We start from the raw sequence: 20718 nt of genomic DNA on the forward strand, positions 1-20718 counted from the left end.
TGCTTATGAAATTTCTATGATTTTTATATTTTAGGAATAATTTTACACTAAATATTTCCTCACAATGACACAGAAAATTAAAACCCCTTTAAAACAAGATTATCATGTAGGATCATCTTTAATAGATTTGCAGTCTATTAAAATACCATGATACAGGAATACTGAAAAAGGAAGCTTTAGTACATTGACAATTTTTGGATACTGTTTTCCTCTTTCCTTTCTCATGCTTCCATGAAAGAAAGAGAGGTCAATATAAATAAAGTCATGCCTATAAAGCTAAAGACAGAATGAAGACCAAAAATTCATTTTAATGACATTGCAGCAGAGTCAGATGCTCAATGGGGCCATAGTAGAGGATTCTGGTTGCCTGATCCCAATTAAAAGTAAATGCAATCCTGCTTCTAGAATGTTTTCATATTTTCTGTAAGGAAAGCATCCATACAAGAAGCAGAAGGAAAAACTAAAGGGATAGACAGCTTAGACATTCAGATTTATAGAAGAGGTTGCATAGGCAATTTTTGAGCCTACTGCTAATAAACATTTGTCTACTAATTGTAGATGAGGCAGACTTTTGTCTCACACTTGTTTTCTTATCTAATACTGAGATTGATGGACAAGTTAGACCTACTTAGCTGTCTCTAATGGTGGCTACTTGTACCTATTAAAAAATTAAGGTGGCACGGGTCTTTTCAGAGCAGTGCATTTATTACTTCCAACTGTATACTAGACACTGCTGGATTCAGAAGTGAATAAGATAGACATCCCGGCTCACAGCCTACATGCTAGTTAATCAGAAATCTGGAACAAAAGAAGAAAATCATTAAATGATGATAATAATAATAATAATAATAGTCATATTATTTTAGTTGCAGGAACTAAGGGTATCTCAGAATACTCCAATCTATTAAAAAGGAACAGTGATAAACTTATGCTGCTAAAGGACATGTAAGCCTCTCATTCAAACCTATATTCTCTATGGAAACATCTTTCTGGAAACTGTGCTATAGATGTACCCATGGATGATAAGATGCTTAAACACTCATTGGCTGTTTGGAAAATTTAAAAAACTGTTTGTGTATTAGTTCATATGTCTTCAAAACTGGGATCCCAAGATCTTCTGGGTTATTGTAAGGAACAAACAGAATACTACTATTGATGAAGGCATCTATCACACTACCTCTTACAGAGAGTAGAAAATAAACACTTTAAGAACAATGACATCTTTCAAACAAACGTGAAATATTAATTTATATTAAAAATTTGAACACTTTAATGAATTTTTAAAATATTTGTTTTGTAAAACTACTTCATTCTATGGGATTAAATCAGGATATTAAAAATGCATAAGGGATTTTCTGGTTAGGATGTTGAATAAACACCGGCATCTAGCAATTTCCCTCCTAAAAACTCCATTAAAGTTAGAATACACTTATGTATACACATACATTCATAAAATATATGATCAATATATAGACATATTCAAACTAGGACACTACTGAGAATAAAAGGGAGAGCTATTTATAACTACATCAGGGCCAAAGTAGTAAAATAGGATATACTGCGCACACAAGACATGCGGTTATTATAACCTAGAGTGAAGTTCAAAATCAACAAGACCCTCGCACTCTTAGGAATAAATAGATAGCTAATAATTATTAGGAATATGAGGGAAACTGAGGACATTATAGGATCGAAATAGAGAGAGAAAGAGAGAGGAAGGGAGGGAGAAATAAGCAGAGTCAAGGAATTTAGAGAAAACAGAGAACAGAAAAAAATGTTTTTATCCTTGACATATAAGAAAAGATTCTGCATATATGAAATAACCATAGTATGCTACTGAAATGGTACTTTTGAAGAACAAAATAGGAGCTCTTTGATTTAAAACCATGATAAAAAGTCATCCTAGAAAGAAAAACAGAGGAATCAGAAGAGCCAAAACCACAAAGTGAATAATAAAAAGAAATTTAAGGAGTTGCTAGTGTGAAAATGAGCATCCAGCAGACAGATGAAAACAGACCTACACTAAGGCATGTTGTGAAATTTCAGATCATCTGTGGCAAAAAGACTGTCCTTCTAATTTCTAGGGAGAAGGACAGGTTGAATTGAAACATCAAGAAACTACCAGAGAATGTGCTACACCCAGGAGAGTGATACATTACAATAAGAAAGATGTAGAGAATAAAAAGCATGAGTTCCAGCACAGGGGGAGTTGGGGAAACTGCTGGATGCATGAACACTGGTGTGATGAAGGGAGATTTCACGATGGTGGGATGCCCCAGACATACAGAGCATCTGGATTAGAGCAATAGGAAACATCAGCAAGATGTCCACTACTATGTTAAACATAGTCTTTTAAGTCCTGAGAACAGAATATGTTGAATTCTACTCTGTACACTCCTCCCTGCAACAGTGTGCTAAAAATCCCCCTGCTCTCACTTCCCTGTCTCACTGCCTGGATTGCTTTGGGCATCTGCTCACCCCTCCAAAGTATGCTGCCTTGTCCTAGCCCTGAAGGCTAGAGCTATACCAAGCAAGCTTAGAAGCAGAAGGGGAAAACACAGTTCCAGTGAGGAGAAAACAAATATATGTTCAGAAATCAAAAAAAGAAATAATAACAGTGATGATGATCATGATGAGAATTTAGCAAGTTCTTGCATATCTCATTTTTTAATGCTGATTTTGTTAAGAAATATGAGTGAACACAGGATACAAGATTAATGGTTGTGTTAAGGGAGCCCTGATGATGCCCTCTGTACATAAACACAACAGAGATTTTTAATCACAGGTTTACCTTTTTCCAAAGTTATTTTCTTCCTCATCATAAGTGAGACAAAGGCAGTCATGTGGCAGTCACTTATGTGGCACTGATGAGCTGTAGGTCTTCTACCTTCAGTCATTCCCAGAAATAAGACTCCAGTATTGCCAGTTTAGGCAACATGTCATATTGGTGTTTATTACTTAGTTCATTACTTAGCTTTCTTGGTTGCATCAGGCAGACCAAGATCACAAGATAAAAAGAGAAATTAAGTGCTAAAATTGCCAGGAATCTCCTGAAATGAAGATTGATTTACTCAGAAGAAATGAAAGGTGACCCAGCAAACTGAAAATCCCAGGGTTTGGAAAGTCAGAAACACAGGCATACTGGCTTTAAATTTAGCCAAAAGGGAGGAATTCCTAGTGAATAACTGCAAAGTTATTCTTGTGCTTTGAGCTAGCTTGCCTGGATTTCCCAAAGCTTTTTTTTTTTTTTTTTTCTTTCCGACTTGCCTGATGTACAAGCTGATTTCTGTGGACTAGACAAGAGTTTCAGACCCTAAATGACAGAGAAAACCAAACAATAGTCCTTGGCCATAGACGGTATAAAGCCATTCTCAGTTTTTGAGCAGGGAACTTGTACAAAAAAGGCAGTGCTTTTTTTTTTTTTTGTCTTTGGTCTTTTTAGGGCAGCACCTGCAGCATATGGAGGTTCCCAGGCTAGGGGTCTGATTGGAGCTACAGCTGCTGGCCTACGCCAGAGCCATAGCAATGCCAGATCCGAGCCAACTCTGCGACCTAAACCCCAGCTCATGGCAACGCCAGATCCTTAACCCACTGAGAGAGGCCAGGGATTGAACCTACAACATCATGGTTCCTAGTCAGATTCGTTTCCACCGTGCCATGATGGGAACTCCAAGCAGTGCTTTTTTAAGCACCAAAAAGGCAGTGTGTTTAAAATATTGTTTAGGCAGATGTGTAAAAAGGTCTGTGGTGGGCATATCTGTATCTGGGGTACCACTGTGGAGGCTCTGGGGAGACCAGGATGGCTGCTCTAAATTTAAGGCCACTCCATCTTTGCTTTTGGCCATTCCCATGGCATATGGAAGTTCTCAGGCCAGGGATCAAACCTGCATCACAGCAGTGACCTAAGCCACAGCTGTGACAACACTGCATCCCTTAAATCTCTGAGCCTCCAGGGAACTCCCAGTCCATCTTGATTTTACATGGTGTCCTCCATTCCCTTCCTGAGTCTTGTCCCATGGCGTGGACCTCACTGGACCTCTTTGAGCTTCCCTCTCCCTTTCTTGGTTGAAAGTTCGAAAACCCTTTGAGAATTTTTGTAGTATTAACCTATCACTGCGACTGACACACAATGAAGAGACTGAAAAGAAAGCCTGGCAGGTGGAAGCTGTCTGTGGAGTGAGACCGTGATTCTGAAAGGAGTCTTGGGAGGGTGGGTCATCAGTTACCGAGAAGAGCTCTTTTTTCAGGCTGTGTTTGATCAGTGAGTTGGTTCCTAGATTTTCAATTGAAGCTGTATGAACAGAATTGGATTCAAAGATTTATCCTGATTGTGAGGAATGGAAAGAGCTGAGCATGTGAAGCAGGAGCTGCTGAGTGATTACAAAGGTTTATAACAAAGACAGCTTGTGAGAAGTCCACAAAGAGGAGAGGATGTGACTGAAAGAAGACAGAGGAGAGCTATTCTACGTGCAGGTTAACGACAGAGGAGGCAAACTAGGTTAGGAGACAGAAAGAGGAGGGCACATGCCTTTGAGGAGAAAAAATAAATTTGAGTGGAGGGAATAAAATGGAAGAGGCTGGTGTTTTGAGGCTTACACTTTAGAACGGGAACACATTCAGAGTATGCATGACATATAGGAATAGGAAGGAGAGAGAAGCACAGTGTGCCTGGCCTGTGACTGTTAATCAGCCCTCTCAGAGATGAGGAGAGCTGTGTGTGTCCCTGTTTCTGGCTGGTTTCCCTGCCAAAAAAGGGAATGAGGCATTACAATCATGTTAAATATCACCATTGATGCCTGGTACAATTCCATTCAATTGTGTTGCCTTCTCAAACCAGAGTTTCTTAGATTCTCTTTAAGATTTTACACTGAAAGAATAACTAGATATTGGGAATAGAATTTAAATGATCCTAAAAGTCGGGCTCAAACCCTAAGGGATAATTAACCTAGATACACAAGAAATACACAAGTTATTCTGTAAAAGCTCTCAGAAATCTATATGAGAGAAAATACTTGTAGTTGAATTAAGAGCTAAAATTGATAATAATTGCTTAATGGTTTATAAACTGATATCATTTTAAAATGTGTTCTCTGATTAAAAACCCCAAGGCATCAGTTGAACAATTAGGAAGTAAATAGTTTATGGCAAAAACACTGTCCAAACTCCAGATAATGAATTAGAGTTGTGTAAGGAAGTTTTGATGATAATGAAAACATATGAATAAAAGATGCTCATTTCAGAAATATTACAAATCACACTACATAATCCAAAATGAGGAGTACTATTTGCATGCACACACGTGGCCATTTAGGTGAATGACATGCACACAGGCACTCTCACTCATATATGCACACACATATGTGCACACACATAGGAACTGTGAACTCTGGATCACACATGCCTGTCTAAGAGTTCAATCTCTATAACCTACTAGTTGGGTGACTTAGGACTTAATTTCTGGGAGCTTTAATTTCCTCATCCAAAAAATGGGCATAAGAGTGACACTACCTACCCCGTGGGGCTGCTGTGAATTATTACATAAGCTAATATGTATGATCTTAGAATAGCGACTGGCATTCAGTTTGCCCTCAATATTATATATACAGCTACAAGCATAAAATATAAAATCTTTATTACACATTCCCTAACATGTTAGTAATTCTTATCTTCAGTCAGTAAGCAATTTTTATTTTTGCTTATTTATATTTTCAAAATATCCTATTTTGAACACTTGGTTAAAAACCTTAAGACAAATAATGAATAATAGGACGTAATTTTTTACAAATTATATGTGGCAATGTTACTCAAAAGGTAAGGATACATGCAGTTGGGATCATGAACAATATCCAGAAGCATCGAGGTAGGTGTAGTAAAAAGAATACAAGGTATTCCGCCAGTATTCTTGACACCTGGTGCACACTGCTTCAGCCCATTCCTCAATGTGGGTGGGAGAGGTCAACACAGTGGGATAGCACTCCTGCAATTAGGTTACTTATATGGCAAAGGCAAGAGATTTTTGCAGGTGTCAGTAAGGTCTCTTGTTGACATGAGTTAATTATCCTGGGGAGGCATGACCTGATCAGGTGAGCTCCTGAAACAGTTTTCCAGGTCAGAGATCCTCCTACAGCCACCCCATGAGAAGGACACATGTCTGGGACCTGGGAGCAGCCTCTAGCAGTTGAGAGCAATCCCCAGGCTGGACCCTCAATGTTATCTCAAGGAATTGAGCTCTGGCAACAACTTCAATGAATACGGAAGAGGATGCCAAGCCTCAGATGAGATCCCAGGTCTGCTGACCCCCTCATTTCAGCCTGGGGCACCCTGAGCTGTACCCTGACCCAAGGAAACTCTGAGGTAATAAATTGGTATTCTTGAAAGCTGCCAGAAAACAAATATGATGGAGAAGGAACTGCTTTGCTTTGCTGGGGGTGGGGCTATTGGCAGCAGAAACGGGGGGGGGGGGCAGGTTCATGATTCTTTTCAAGAGCCCAGGTGTCCCATCCTAGCAGCCTATTTCCACTGCCCCCCACCGACACTGAACTCCTGAAACTTCTGAGAAGCATAATGATAAATGAAATGATATTACTGAATGCAAGTGCTTAGGAACTTGAATAACAAGCTCTCTATAAATATTAGATTAAAAAGACTTGAACAGCTTTTACCATTATAGAGGATAATAGAATTTGATCAGCTAAATCCCAGGGCTTTATAAAGCACAAATTATGTAAACAAGCTTAATGGCTTTTTGATAAAACTATAAAGCTAGTACTAGGACGAATGCAGGAGGCGTTCCTTGTTTAGACTTTAAATTTAACACCGTGCAGCACAGATGTTTCCTTAAATTAAAAAAATAAATAAATATGAATGCAAAGAGAGTTATAAAGATGAATTTGAGGATAAAATATTAAGAAAAATGTTGTTTTTGATTTAGGGATAAGCAGTAATTTACCAAGGATAATAGCTGGATCTAGCTTTATTTACTATTGTTATTATTAATCACTGCGCAGAGAGTACTAAGTGAAGCTCTAAATATAAAAGTTCAAGATTTCTAAAAGACATTGAGGAACAACTTAAGGAAATAGAAACAAACTGAAATGTCAGAAAATGTACAAATGAAAGAGGTATATATTAGAAGTACATGATAATATACACTCATTAAAGATTACATTTATAATGCCGAATTTTCAGAGAGATGATCAAAAATGGAGAAGGAAGATGAGGATAATGATGACTACATTTTATAATGAGCCCCAAGACCTAAAAAAGGAAACCAGGATTTGACTTGCACAGAATGACGAAGTCTCCTACAACAGATTCAATGAGTATATTATCTCTTCAATGTCAAATGTACAGCACCTGAAATGCTGTCATTTAGGGCACCCCCTAATTTCCAAGTGATGCAGCTCTGAACTTCAGAGAGTCAAAGAAGAATTACATAGTAGAAGGACTGCCTTATGATAAAAATGAAGAGTGCCAATTTACGTCAAACCTGGCCACAAAATGAGTAAATTAGAGCTTGTTTGAGGCAAGAGGATTTCGTCTCTGAACTATTTGAGGTCTCTTACTGCACGGCCGGCCTTCAACATGGCGCCAAAGAAAGACAAGAAGCCTAAGAAGTCAACCTGGAAGTTTAATTTAGACCTGACTCATCCAGTAGGAGATGGAATTTTTGATGCTCGAAATTTTGAACAGTTTCTACGGGAAAGGTTAAAGTGAATGGAAAAACTGGAAATCTTGGGAATGTTGTTCACATTGAACACTTCAAGAATAAAATCATGGTTGTTTCTGAGAAACAGTTCTCTAAAAGATATTTGAAATATCTTACCAAGAAATACCTTAAGAAGAACAATCTTTATGATTGGCATCGTGTGGTTGCATCTGACAAGGAGACCTATGAATTTCGTTACTTCCAGATTAGTCAAGATGAAGATGGATCAGAGTCTGAGGACTAAATGAAGTCGTCCCTTATAGGGCTTTGCTTGCTAATAAAACAAATGAAGCAAGAGAAAGAGACATCTAGAAACTGACCTTTAGTTTATCAATGAATAAAAAACATTGTACTCTGAAAAGAAAAAAAATAAATAACTATTTGAGTACTGATATTTCTTTCATGTCCCATTGTAATGATATATATATGATGGGGGCAGTATAGAGATCAACACATTCCAATTCCTACTCTTTATTTATGAGGAAACTGAGACAAAGAAATTAATTGTGCCCCAAATCCTCAAGGAACTTGTACAGTATCTGCCCACAACACCATTCTAACCAGGCTGACTTACAAGCACTGAAGGTGACACAGACTCCCACCATTTCTGAATCTGTCCCTGCTCTTCTGTGTGCCATCAAATGGGGTTACCCCAAGCAGAAACTTAGCAATTATTTTCAACTTAAATCTCACCAACCTCAGTTTGAACAACTCAACTTTCTAGATATCCATCAAATCAATCCTCTCCTTTACCTGGAGGCACAATCTTAAAGCTAAATTGTAATGTCTGGATTACAACAGGGCTTTCTGACTTGTTTCCCAGTCTTATGTCTGTATCTCCTTTGGAAAGTCCTATTCTCAGCTTCCAATGCCGTGCTTTAAAAATACAATATCATCAATTGCTTGCTTTTCCCTTGGGACCAATTTTCAGCTGCTTGGCATCTCATGCAAAGCATGATATAAATTGATTTATTTTTGTTACTGAATCAAACTTGGGTCCACTCACCAGATGTGGAGCAAAGCCAATCTATTGACACTGGGCTATAGTGAAAGAAAGAATCATGTTTATTGCAAGGCGCCAAGAAGGAGTACGTGACGTTCCTGTTCAAAAGACTCAAACTCCTCAATGGCTTCCAGGTAAGAGTTTTAAAAGGCAACATTAAGGGTGTGGGCTGTAGGGTCCATGATCAGCTCCTGCACAATCTCTGACTGGTTGGTGTTGTGGTAACAGGGTGATATTTCAGGGATTCAATTACCAATTTCTTGGTTCCAACTGGTCTGAGGCCTATATACTGGTGGTCAACATGTAGTTAACTTCTTCCAGCTGGTGGAGGTTTTAGTGTTTGGAAAATAACTCAAGGGTATGGCTTAAGATATTATGTATAGCTCTTGAGGTAGAACTAAATGTCCTTCACTTTGCTTCATGGCTAAATTACTGTAATTTTGTTTTGCTTGACTATTTTCTTTTGTTGCCTCATTTTTCACTTCTCTGATTAAATTTGCTTTTTGGAACTCAGGGAACGCCTAGGAGGCTAAAGCTTTTTTACAAACAGGAGGTGGGGGGCATGGAGGATGAGAGGAGTCTTCCCCGGAAAGGCCTCACAGAGTTCTGCTCATTCATTCATTATATACATTTGTATTGATTCAAAGTCACTCCCTATTTTCCCAATCTTTTTACCATTCTTTAGGACCTGAGAGGTCAATTCAACTTCCAATCCATTTGCCCTCCAAGTTCTCTTAGACACTTTTCCTCCATTCTCCTACACACACAATATTTCATCACTAGAAATCTGATCCATCCTAGGAGTTCATTCCTTTGATGCCTTTTCCAGTTTACATCATTCCGTCTAAGTGATATTATCATGTCTCATACATTCATATGCTAACTATTAGCACATTTACATCTCTAACCCAAACATCCTTTCCAGGGCTTATCTAACTGCAAAATTTGCATCTCAATTGAGATATCATATAGCACTTCATATTTAAATAGCACTTCATAATTCAAAACTGAATTCTTGAAATTTCTCTAAATCTGTTCTTTCCTTATTTTTCCATATCTCCCCAAAGGCACTCTAATTCACCTAGTTATTTCATCCATATATTCAGGAGTTATTCTTGATAACTGCCTTTAACCATCCTTATCCCATCCATCACCAATCTTGAGTACCACCTCCAAAATACTATGAAATCCATCTCTTTTTCATCACTTAAACTATCACCATCCTAGTCCAAAGAAGCATCATTTCTTCCCTGGACTTTTACAACAGCTTCAGAACTGGCCCCAGTGTTTTCAGTTTGTCACTCAAGTACTTCAAATGGTAATTTTAATCAAGACCCTCTCATTCTCCTGTTTAAAACCTTTCCAGACAGTGTGCTCAGTGGTCCCATGATCTATCTCTTGCTTCAACAGTGTTTGGATGGAACAGACCCAGGGACCCTCCCCCCCGACTCCAGCTTCTGACTACCCTCCAATCTTTTTTCCAGTTGCAACCTTGGGAATCAGCCACTCAGCTGCTTCTCTGGGATGAGCACACACCATTTTTTTAAGCTTAACTTTTTATTACTGATCAACCATGAGCTCCCAGGTTCATCAGAATTATTCCAGCGAGGTGGAAGCCTTCGTCGACCGCCTGAACATGCATCTGCAGGCCTCCTACACCTTCCTCTCTCTGGGCTTCTATTTCAACCATGACAACAAGGCTATGGGAGAGTGTGAACCACTTTTTCTGCAAATTGGCCAAGAAGAAGCGCAAGGGCGTGGAGGGTCTCTTGAAAATGCAAAACCAGCTCTGTGGCCTCACTCTCTTCCAGGACTTGCAGAAGCCATATTAAGATGAGTGGGGTAAAACCCAGGATGGTATAGAAGCTGCCATTCTCTTGGAGAAGAACCTAAACCAGGCCCTTCTGGATCTGCATGCCCTGGGTTTTGCCTACGAAGGGTCCCACCTCTGTGACTTCCTGGAGAACACTTCCTGGATGAGGAGGTGAAGTTCGTCAAGAAGATGGGTGACCATCTGCCCAGCCTCCGCTGGCTGTCTGGTCCCCAGGCTGGACTAGGCAAGTACATCTTGAAAACCTCACCTTCAAGCACGACTAGGAGCTTCTGGAGCCCAGAGGACTTTGAGGAGCCCCTCTGGTGCCTAGGTTTCTCCCGGAAGCCCCTCTCTGCAGCCACAAGGCACCAATTTAACCACCTTGGCGCTCTCTCCTAAATCTCGAACCAAATGGAAACAATATAGTTTTCTGCAGCAAAAAAATAAATAAATAAAACTAAAGATAAAAAATAAAATCTTTCCATAGATTCTCACCCACTACATTGTAATTTAACTGAAAACATAAAAACCAAAATTTTTCCTGCACAGCCATCTTTACTGCCTGGTCTGCTCTGGCCCTACCCCTTCTCCCCACTTCATTTTGGGCCCTTTAGGCTTTAGTCACTCAGGTTTCAGTTCTTTGGAGGGAAATGATCTCTTTTATGCCTTGGGGTATAAATTTTCAGGGCTCATTTCCCTTCCTCACCTTTTTGAGTGACTTGTCTCCTTTCATATGCTAAATTTTGGCTGAAATGTTGTTTCCCAGGGAGGTTTTTTTTAAAAAAAATTTCCTCTATCCAAAATAAATCACTCTCACATTTCCATCATTTTTCTCTACAGAAAAATTACTTATTTATTGGTTTATTTTTTTAATGCTTGTTTTTATTATGAGTTGTGAACACCGTGAAGGCATTTACCAGATCCATTTACTCTCACATGACACATTTCCTGGCATATAGTGAATGTGTCAGGGGAGCACTGACTGAAACCACCCACCTTGGCCAGGCAGGATAATAACTGTTGGCTTGAGTTGTCTCAAAGCAGGAGACCCTGATAAGGAGTACGGTGCTGCCATGAAGACTGATGGGGGTGGAGGGGGGAGGAGTTGGGAGGGGTCAGTAGGAGGGAGGAGAGAACCAACCTCCAGGATCCCTGGTGCTAGAATCCATCTTGGTTGAAAGGTGTGTGTGCCACCAAGAAGGACCCTGGGGCCAGACCAAGAACTGGCAGAGCAAGATCATTGGCCAGAGACAACCCAGGAACTAACCCCATTCCCATAAAACCAGAAACTGTGAGCCACATGGGGGAGCAGTTCTCCTGGGTTCCTCACCCAGCTGCTCTCTGCCTGGGTATCCCTTTTCAATAAAGTCTTACTTTGTCAGTAGGTGTGTCTCCCTGGACAGTTCATTTCCAAGTGTTAGACAAGAGCCCATTTTCAGGCCCTGGAAGGGGTCCCCTTTCCTGCAACAAATACATAAATAAAAAAAACCTAGAAAAAGATCCTAGAGTATACTTAAATACTCTGTTCTTTTTTTTCTTTTTTCACAAGTCTATAAAGAAATTCAACTTTTTTTGGGTTTTTTTGGTGTGCATTACAATTTTTTTTTGTCTTTTCTAGGGCCACACGCAAAGCATATGGAGATTCCCAGGCAGGCGGTCTAATCAAAGCTGTAACTGCCGGCCTATGCCAGAGCCACAGCAACATGGGATCTGAGTTGCATCTGCGGCCTACATTACAGCTCCCAGCAACGCCAGATCCTTAACACACTGAGCAAGGCCAGGGATTGAACCCACAACCTCATGGTTCCTAGTTGGATTCGTTAACCACTGAGCCACAAAGGGAATTCTGCATTACAATTTTGAATTACATTTTTCTTTGACATGATGTAGACTGTATATGCAATGTAAGAAATAGTACAGAGAGAACTCATGTGGCTTTTATTTCACTTCCACCAATGGTGCCACTCTGGAAAACTACAGTAAAGTATCTCAAGCAGGATATTGATTTCAGTATAATCAAGACATTGAATACTTCCATCACCAAAAGAATCTCCCTTATTGTCCTTTTGATAGCCACAGCCACTTCTCTCTCACCTCATCCCTCGTTAACCCCTGGTGACCTTTAATCTGTTCACAATTTCCACCCAATTTGTCATTTCCAAAGGTTGTATGAATGAAGTCATAGAAAACCTAATCTTTTGAGACTGGACTTTTCTCACTCAGCATAATTCTTTGGAGATGAATCCATATTGTTGCATTGTGTCAACAGTTCATCCCCTTTATTGAGTAGTAGTCCATGGTATCAATATACCAAGTTTGTTTAAACATTCACCTGTGAAAGGATATATGGGTTTCTAGTTAGGGTTAATACCAGTAAGGGTGCTATGATCACTTGTATCACTTAATTTTTCTTGAATAACTGTTAAGGAATAAAACTGCAGGGTCATATGGTAGTTGCATGTTTAATTTTTAAAGAAACTACCAGTGTTTTCCAGAGTGATAGCCAGCTATCCCTTTCTTTTTGTTGTTGATCCCATTCACTGAGCTTTTTATTTTGGTTGCTTCATGCCTATTTCTTTGCTGAGGCTTTCTATATTTTCATTTGTTTTAAGCATATTTGCAATTATTCATTGAAGCATTTTTATCATAGCTCGTTTAAACTACTTATCAGAGAATTCTCACATCTCTGTCATCTCAGTGTTCACATCTACTAATTATTTTCTTTCTTTTCATCTGCGGTCCTTTTAGTCCTTGGTATGATGAGTGATTTTTTTTTTTTTTTTTTTTGCTTGAATCTTAGACATTTTCACATTATGTGATGATACTCTGGATATTATCAAAACTTTCTGTTTTAACTGATTTTTTACTTGAGCAGAGGAAAGAACAGTGCTATCTCATTACAGATAGAAGTCTAGGTACCCTACTTGGCCTTCCTTGACACCCAAGAGGAAAGGCAGGCTGGGAGTTCTGGGAACCCATGTAGTCCACACTGACAGTGCCATGGGAGTAGCCCCAATACCACTGGGCAGTGGTGACACTCCTGACTTTCCTAGGCTTCCTGTGACCTTACGCCAGTGTTGGGGGGAGCATCTTGTTACCTTGTTACTAGAAGGTGGGGGTGAACATGCATGATTCAATGTGGTCTGCACTGTTCCTATCAGGGAGGGCGTGACTGGATGTTGAGATTGAAAGTTCTGCTCTCTATTTGGAATCTCTGACACCTCCACACAGGGTATGTTTAAGCACTTCATTATGGCTTCTCAGGGATAGGAGTCTAGGCTCCCCACCTGGCCTTTGCTGGCAGGGGTGGGAATGGGCTATTAGCTTTTCTTGTGCATTTGGCTGGAGTGGAGTGTTTTTGGTCTAAAAATTTTCTGTCTTGTCAGGCTGCCCTTTTCCTGATCCTTGGCTAAAGGGTGCAGGATTTTGTTGGGGCTTTGTTTATCTGCACACATTGACATTTCCAGATAGTCAACTTTTCCAGCTCTCAGTCTAGGATATATGAGGCAAGAAAAAAAAAAAAAAAATCAGAGAACTCAACATAGTGTTGTTTCTTGGATCCTAAGTTCCCTAACTGGTCTGCTTTCCTTTCTCTGCCTTTTAGAATTTTCTCATGTTTGTTTGATTTATAGTATCAAAGTTTTAAGTTGTACTTAGCTGAAGAAACAGGGTAAAATATTCTACTCTACTTACTCAGAAAATAAAGTCTCTAACTTTACATATTTACTGATTACACTCCTTTTAAAAGTGATAAGAATAGATAATAACACGTGAATTAGTTTTATCGGGCTACTGCAACAAAGTACTACAAACTAAGTGGCTTAGAGCGACAAGAATCAATTCCACTATAGTTCTGGAGGCAAGAAGTCCAAAATAAAGGTGTCAGCAGGACTCATTCCTTCTGAGGGCTGAGGAAGACTCTGTTCCATGCTCGCCTCTGAGCTTCCAGATTGTGGCTGGCAATCCAGGGTTCCTTGGAGCATACATGGCAGCATAGCCCCAATTTCTGTCTCTCTCTTCACATGTCATTCTTCACTGTGCATGTCTGTGTTCAAATTTCCCTCTTCTATACGGATCCCAGTCATATTGGACATAGGACGTAACTACAAGTGTGAACTCATCTCAACTTATCCAGTTTCATCTGCAATGATCCTCTTTCTGAATAAAGTCACATTCTAAGTTAAAGGACTCCCACATCTTTTTATTGAGGATACAACTCAACACATGACACCAAAATGACAGAATCAAGTTCCTAATATGGTACATCCAATGATATAGTGTTTATTTTATTTTATTTCTTTATCTTTTTACGGTGACATATGGAAGTTCCCATGCCGGGGTGGAACCAAAGATGCAGCTGCCAGCCTACACCATAGCCACAGCAATGCAGGATCCAAGCCACATCTGTGACCTATGCTATAGCTTGTGTCAAAGCTGGATCCTGAACCCACTGAGCTAGGCCAGGGATCAAACTTACATCCTCATGGTGTCAGTCCTTAACCTGCTGAGCCACAAGGGGAACTCCATGATATATTGTTTATTTTTGATTGATCTTTGGACAGACAAATGCAAATTACCTTGAGAAGCTTACAATGGAATGGGAGGAGATAAGATATGCTCTGGGTTGAAGGTCCCCCCCCCCAAATTCATGTCTACTCAGACTCTCCAAATGTGATCTTATTTGAAAACAGGGTCTTTACATATGTAATTAGTTAAAATGAGGTCAACTGGATGAATATGGGCCCTAAATGCAATGACTAGTGTCCTTATGAGACGCTCACATGAAGACATACAGGGGACCTAGGGAACAACCATAACTACAGGTAAAAAGATTGCAGTGATGCATCTACCAGCCAAAGAACATCAAAGACCGTCAGCAACCACCATTCTTCCCTGGAGCCTATAGCAGGAGTTCGGCCCTAACTACAGTTCTCTCGAGAACTGTGAAAGAATAAATTCTCTTGTTTAGAATTCCCACTGTGATTCAGTGGAAATGAACCTGACTGGTATCCATGAGGTTCGATGCCTGGCCCAGCTCAGTGGGTTAAAGATCTGGTGTTGCAGTGAGCTGTGGCAAAGGTCTCAGATTCAACTCAGATCCTGTGTTGCTGTTGCTGTGGTTGTGGCATAGACTGGCAGCTGCAGCACTAATTCAACCCCTACCTGGGAACTTCAATATGCCTCACATATGGCACCCCAAAAAGCAAAAAAAAAAAAAGTCTCTTGTTCTAAGTTACCCAGTTTGTGTTAATTACTTATGGCACCCTTGAGAAATGACTTTAAGGTACTTTATACAAATAACTGCAATGCAAGAAAGATAATGCTAAGTGACACAGAGTAGGAAACTCCATACACAGAGGAGAGGATTTGATTGATAAAAGAACATAAAATGGTTGTTTGGTGGTAAAGGTATGCTGAAGATGAAGAACTTCATGAAGTTTAGGATTCCAGACAACTCTGAGAGATAAGGGTTTTATAGAGAGTTTCAGGAGAGAATATTGTACACAGTGACTCTGGCATGAAATAAAGCAAAATGAATTTGATGGAATTCTACTCTGACAGGATCATGGAGTAACCATGAGGAGGCACGGTAGGGAAAAAGGAAGCACTAGAATGTTTGTATTAAATGTGATAGAAGTTCAATGCTAAGATGAGGCCCTTTCCTTCATCCAATAATTGTGATGGGTCCGGGTAGTCACACGATTACAGTGGTATGTTTGGCACATTTATCCAGCAGCCTGCTGACAGGTGGCATGGGGGCACGGGCAGTAGGAAAATAATGGAATTAGAGGGACTATTTGAGGAAGTCATGGATGAGATGTAACTACCAGGTGACCCTCAAGCAGAACCCTGGCAACTGGAAGGCGCCTCACCCCTCCCTGTCCTTGGCATGTACATCCTGTCTATGGTTCCCATGCTAGCAGCCGTTTCAGGGAATAAAACCTTGAGAGAGGTAGGTGGAGTTGAGACCATCTGGACTGAACTCCGAAAGGCTTCAATATAAATGTTTATGATTCTGGAGAGCAGGTTCAGAGATTACTTGTCTTACAGTTGACCAAGATAAGCCCTGTAAGTAAGTTCCCTTGCTTGTTAAACCTCTACCTACCAATGTCGAGTGCTCTGCCTCTTCCTTCAGTCTCTCCTGGTCCTTCCCATGTGGGGGCCAGTTTCAGATCTCACTTCTGAACTCCCAAGATTGCAAACCAACAGGGACCAGTTGGGACATTATTAGAATAGCTCAAACCCAACAAACGAGGGTTTGAATCAGGATGATGGTTTGGGGAATGGAAATAAGGATGACTGGCAAAAGGCATTGGGAAGGAGAAATTGAAAATTTAACAGTTATCTGAGGTGTTAAGAAATATCAATATGCTTATGTTTTCGACTGAATCCAACAATAAAATACTCTAGCTGGGAAAAACTTCATCTTCTCTTGTAGTTCAATAAAAAAATTTAATAAGGATAATATGAGAAATAACACAGTTGATAATGTTAAACAAACATAAAATTTGGAGATATAAGTGAACAGTAATGTTGTAACAATTATTTGGAAGAACTTCATTTCCAAAAATCAGAGGAGACTACCTTCTCACCAGGCCCTAAATTAAGAGTATTTTCATTTTTTGTTTGTTTTTTTTTGTTCTTTTTATTAGTAAGTGAATTTAAAGTTTAGTATTCCAAAGAACTAATACAAATCAGAAGTGATTTTCAACAGTGATTTTTTTGTTTCTACCCAAATTTACATCAGATATTACCTGCAGTAAAGTTTCTCCATGAGAAACCAAAATTAAGATTCTTAGAGATTCATAATGTCTCTACAAGTAAAAAACCTCTCTCATGTCCTAGGATGAAGTAGGAAAATAGAGGCTGATCACTGCCAAGACATCGCTTCTTCCCCAGAGAAGACATCTTGCTCTCATTTAAAAATTTATTATATATTCAACAGTGATAAACACACAATTACATTTGGGTCACTAAGAAGTGGGATAGCTCTATTCTTACGAATTAAGGTGCACATACATTTCTCATGACCAAAGAGTGATAATAGAGAGTGATTTATAGAGAGAGAGTGATATATCAATGCCTCATAGACTATCTCATGTTATTGTTCCCTTCTTTTCTTCAACAAGTATCTCTTGGAAAAGGAACAGCCCAAGCCAGGCTTTGTGGTGCCATCTTTCCTAATGAGGTCAAGTTCATGCTCTTACCAGGTAAAGGAAGGGTTAATGGGTGGTGAAAAACCAAAGAATGAAGCTGGCCTTCAAGGGTCCCTAACACACTAATGTTCATAACTATCCTGCTGATAGAGGGAAAATACTCTAACTGCAGAAAGTTTCAGTCCACTCTGCACCACCAGACTGAATCTAGAGTAACGGCTTAAACTATATCCTACTCTTGAAGGGAGGTATGGATGAAGACAGACCTGTGTATCTGTGTGAAGGCTTCAACTCACAGAAATATAATCTCTCCTGAAAATAAACCACCCTTTCATTTTGTATGTAGTCTTCACGTGAGGATTGTATACATTATGGTGTGGTTTGTTTTCTCATTCTTCTTTGAAAATGCATATGGGAAAATAAAGTAAATTCTTAGTTGTCCAAGCCCAGTCAGGAAGTCCTGACCTCTCTTAAGGTTAAGAGTTGACATTCATTGTTATAAGCATATTAGGAGAAATCAATTCAATCAAAATCAATTCTGCAAAGTTGTGAGTAGGAGGTCTGATTCTGGGACCTCCCTTTTCCACTTGATTTAACTCTTTTGGATTAAATCAAGTTCTCATAGGTATACTTTAGTTCAAGTACGATTAGAATGAAGGTAAAGAAGAAAGTACCTGAGGGCATTGACATGTCCAACAATCAATGACCTCTTAGGCTGTGCTTTCTGGTAAGTGAATTATTTCTCTGGGCATACTTACAGTCTTGGCATGGGAGGAAATTTGGGGGACAATATCTCTCACTTTATCATTTTTTCTACACCTTCCATACTGTACTCATGACCTCAAAATTCTCCCTCCCATCTGTGCCATGCCCAGCTTCCTAAAATCAACAAGATTCCCTCCCCACTGGGGTCTGCTTGGCTATAGCACTGTTTAGGGCTCCTAGTTCTAGATGCACAATTCTATTTGTACTTCATACCCACTGAATCAGTCTCCAGGGATGGAGCCAGTATGTTTGTATGGAGGAAAAAAAAAAAAGATAAGCTCTATAAATGTTTCTGAAGTAGGGCCACATTTAAGAACACTTGGCCTTAAACATACTTGATTTTGAATTTTGTCGGAATCATAAAAGTTGTTTACTTCTCTAATTCTTTAAAAAAATACTATGTGACTTCTGGTAAACTTTACTGAAATTTACTACATATCAGACAAGATGCTGGGAACCATATAATTATCTTATTCATACCGTAATGAGATGAGGTATAGATTAGTATCAAACTGTTTTACAGGAAAACATACTGAAGTCATTGAGTTTAATAAAATTAATAAGGTGCCAAGATTATATATCTGGTGATTCACAGAGGCAGAATTCATACCCAGGTTGTCTGAGTAAAGAGGTTATCACGGTACCTGACACAGGGTAACCCATCTGTACAGCGATCAGCAGCAGCAGCAGCAGCAGCAGCCTATCACCATTATCCTTTATCAGCATATGCCTCAGGGGTCCACATCAAATGAGGATCCTCTCCTGAGGCCAGTAAGCAGTGCTGGCCTCACACACTCCTTCAGGTTTTTGGAGAGTAAGATGTTACCAAGCATCTGATGGAAAATCTGCTCTTATCTTAGAGAGATATACATCCTCCACACTACTGTGGGAATTTACAAGAACCCACAGTCTCATTTCACAACTCTGAAATTTAATATGGAAGTGAAAAAAACTAGGCCTTCTTCCCCAGATACATGTCGTGCAAGCAGTAGGTAAGTTTTCCTGGTGCCAGAAGGGATTTTCAATGCTCTCAGAACAGCTCCTTCTAGAACCTCAGGGAGCAGAGGAAGACCTGTCAGCTTCGACCCACATGGTCAATATGGATAGTTTGAGAGGTGATACTAGCTTTCCCCATTCTTGGTTCTCGTGGAAGTTGCTTGATGGGCCAGTTCTTTCTGTGGACTTTAACCCTGCAATTTCACTTTCTAGTTTTTCCCCTACATGCGGAATTTTTTAAAATGCTAATTATTAACTGTTCAAATCAGAAGGTAGACTTAAAAAAAAAAAGTAAAAAAGTTTTATTGCTTTAGAAAAACACGTCACCATTTAGCCTAACAAATCCAACAATATTTAGCTTATTGCATGTTGTGAGGAGAATACAGTACAGAAGAAGTAGACTTCAGTGGTGCTACTTATTCTCAACATATAGAAAAGCAATCTTCATGAACCATAAAAATGGCATAGTTACCTGTCATGTTGCAGTAAACTTTCAGAGGCCCCAGAGGTCCACTGCCATCAGGATCTATCCAGTAGTAATTTGATGTCTGGCCCAGGTGTTTGTATGCTTCACAGGACGGTTCATAGATGGCTGGAAGGAAACATCCTGCATGAGCACAGCTCCAAAAAAGTGGTTCCCCAAACAAATGCCCCAGTAACATATCAAATGCTGCAAACCATTGTTTAGGATGCATTCTCTTGTGAGAATGAGCATTCTTATTTCTACATTTAAACTCATAATTTGATTTTTGTCTATAAACCTTTCTAACAAAGACAGTAAGTTCTTGGTATGACTTTATAGCCAGGGAAGGTATAAAACAATCAATAAATTGTCAAATAAATGTAATACTTGTTTCACTGAGGCCCATGATCACAGAAAAATATTTAAACTATACTTATTTATAGCTATCATCTCCTTACTGTAAGGACTTTATTTTGAAAGGCCATGAATATAGGCGGCACTGTTGGTCGATCAACTAAGAGATTAGAGAAAATCTCTCTTTCTCCCACACAAACACACACAAACACACTTTTTTTTTTTTTTGTACAAATAACATGTGATTTCTAATCTTTCTTTATTTCAGGAAAAGGGAAAGAAAATCTCTGCTTCATTTTATTTGTTACAGGTATTTTAATTACCTCACATCTAGTTTTTGTAGAAAGCTAACATTTATGTAATTAAACTGTGGTTCTTTTTCACTGTTTTCTCTTTTGTTCCCATGCTCCTAACACATTTTCTTTTCTCATAGAGACTGCACCTGTTTTCAGAAGTGCA

General features: G+C 39.4%; 1 protein-coding gene and 1 pseudogene across 1 annotated transcript in view; one reads left to right on the forward strand and one right to left on the reverse strand.

Annotated features, from left to right (window-relative positions):
- The window catches only part of CNTNAP2 (contactin associated protein-like 2), a 2040635-nt gene that overhangs the window by 711882 nt on the left and 1308035 nt on the right, over window positions 1-20718 (reverse strand). The window contains 1 exon segment of the mRNA XM_021102606.1: window positions 19915-20034. Coding sequence (XP_020958265.1) covers window positions 19915-20034 — 120 coding nt within the window.
- LOC100523506 lies at window positions 7558-8069 on the forward strand (annotated as a pseudogene).

This window comes from Sus scrofa, chromosome 9, assembly GCF_000003025.6.
Source record: "Sus scrofa isolate TJ Tabasco breed Duroc chromosome 9, Sscrofa11.1, whole genome shotgun sequence".
Taxonomy (NCBI): Eukaryota; Metazoa; Chordata; class Mammalia; order Artiodactyla; family Suidae; genus Sus; species Sus scrofa.